This window comes from Entamoeba dispar, genomic scaffold, assembly GCF_000209125.1.
Source record: "Entamoeba dispar SAW760 scf_1105229461867 genomic scaffold, whole genome shotgun sequence".
In the NCBI taxonomy this organism is placed as follows: Eukaryota; Evosea; order Mastigamoebida; family Endamoebidae; genus Entamoeba; species Entamoeba dispar.
In genome coordinates, this window is record NW_001854907.1 from 5,729 (window position 1) to 7,648 (window position 1,920).

General features: G+C 23.2%; 2 protein-coding genes across 2 annotated transcripts, besides 4 other annotated features; both read right to left on the reverse strand.

Moving 5' to 3' along the window:
• Window positions 1-270: 270 nt before the first annotated feature.
• Window positions 271-295: a sequence feature (AT_rich).
• A 142-nt stretch (window positions 296-437) lies between these two features.
• Window positions 438-1,094, reverse strand: EDI_350850 (dual specificity mitogen-activated protein kinase kinase, putative; the record flags this gene model as incomplete). Its single annotated transcript, XM_001738991.1, has 1 exon — window positions 438-1,094. The coding sequence occupies one exon, from the start codon at window positions 1,092-1,094 to the stop codon at window positions 438-440; it is 657 nt and encodes a 218-aa protein (XP_001739043.1).
• Window positions 1,095-1,120: 26 nt separating this feature from the next.
• EDI_350860 (uncharacterized protein) lies at window positions 1,121-1,672 on the reverse strand (the record flags this gene model as incomplete). The annotated part of the gene is made up of 1 exon (XM_001738992.1): window positions 1,121-1,672. One exon carries the CDS (start codon window positions 1,670-1,672, stop codon window positions 1,121-1,123), a length of 552 nt encoding a protein of 183 aa, XP_001739044.1.
• Window positions 1,422-1,565: a microsatellite.
• Window positions 1,668-1,738: a microsatellite.
• A 71-nt stretch (window positions 1,739-1,809) lies between these two features.
• Window positions 1,810-1,884: a sequence feature (AT_rich).
• Between the last annotated feature and the right edge of the window lie 36 nt (window positions 1,885-1,920).

Here is a 1,920-nt window from a genome sequence, read left to right on the forward strand (position 1 = left end):
TTTTTTTTTAAATTGTTATAACATCATTTAAAATTAAAGAAAAGATATAAAACAGATAATTGATAAAAAAAAGTTTTGTTAATTATTGTAAATGGAGATGAATGATTGATGAAAGGCTAATTGATTTTCTGTGTTTTATATTCGAAAGAAGGATTTTTACCAATAATATGAAAAATAATGAATTATTATTTTCTCTGTTAATACCAGAAATTCTTTAAATAACTTGATAAAAATCAGAGGTCTTCATACTTTAACTACATTATCAAATACATTTTTTTATTTAAATTTAATAATTCCTGTTGTCTATCAATTATTAAAGAAAGGACAATTCTTCCTTATTTCATTTTTGTATTTTCATTTTGTTTTTTAATTTGTTCATAAAAACTTAATAAATAATAGTTTTAGTCAGTCCTGTGTTCATAGGCTTTCTAACATTCTTAATATTCTTCTATTCTTATTCTTTCTTTCGGTTCTTGTTTCCATGTTTTTTCAATAATTTCTTTAATGTCTTCTTTAACTTCTTGTATTATTGGTGGTCGTTTACCTGATGTGATTGATTCTGCAATATCCCATGGAAAATTGTATATTTCTTTAGGAAATGGTTCTTTCCATGTAATGATTTGTAACATTGTTATTGGACATGAATACATATCTGATGCCATTTTATAATGTTCTCGTTTCAATACTTCTGGTGCCATGTATTTTGGTGTTCCTATCCCTTTTGTGAATGTCATATTTGTCATCATCATATTAATGTTTCTTGAACTTCCAAAATCTGTTAATTTACAATTAACTCCAATATTATCATCAAGTGTTATAACAAGAAAATTATCTGGTTTAATGTCTCGATGTAGTATTCCATTTGAATGAAGATATGAAATTCCTTTTGCTCCATCTATCATGAATTTAATTCTTATTTTATTAGGTATTTCTGTGTTTGTTCTTTTATTAATTAAATCTTGTATTGATCCATATTTTGCATATTCTGTTATCATACATATTTTATTAGGAATAAATACTGCTCCATAAAAATGAATGATATATTCACTTCTAAATTTATCTAACATCATTACTTCTTTCTCAAATTCTTTCATTTTATCTTCATCTTTATCAATTTCTTTCATTTTTTAATTGCTACTTGATTCCCTCTAAATTCTCCGATATATACAATTCCAAATGATCTTTCTCCTATTTTATGTTCTTCTTTTATTTCATCTGGATCAAGTCGTGTTGATATTTGTGTTTCTCCTTTAATTGAAATACTTTTAATTATTTCTTCTTGTGTTTTATTAAGTGTTTTACTAATTATCATTATTTGTTCTTTAATTTTAGTAGTACATTTGATTGTAGTGAATATTTCAAATTCACATGCATATCCTCCTTCAATTGTAATGATATTTGGGTTTGTTCTAATTGAATATTTTTCATTTTCTTCTTTACTACTTATTTGTATTTTCTTTTTTTCTTTCTTCTCATTTCCAATACATATTAATTCTCTAATTTCTTTATTTACTTCAATTTCTTCTCCTTCTCCTATTTCTATTTCTTTTTTATTTGTTATTATTCCATCTCCAAGTGATATAAATTTGATATTTGATTGTGAAATTTTAAATATTGTTGTTGTTTTCTCTTGTTCTTTCTTTTCTTTGCGTTTTATAATGTAATTAATCATTATTATTATAATTATAATTATTATAATGATGATAATAAGTATAATGATGATAATTATCATTATCATCCACCATACGATTTCTTTATTACATTTTGTTCCTTCTTCATTGATTCCATACCAAAATGAACATTTTGAACATTTATTATTTTTTGTTTCTTTACATTTATTAATATTTGAATAATGAATACATTCTTTATTTATTATTATATATTCTTCTTCACATTTATTACATTCTTTCTCATTTAAAC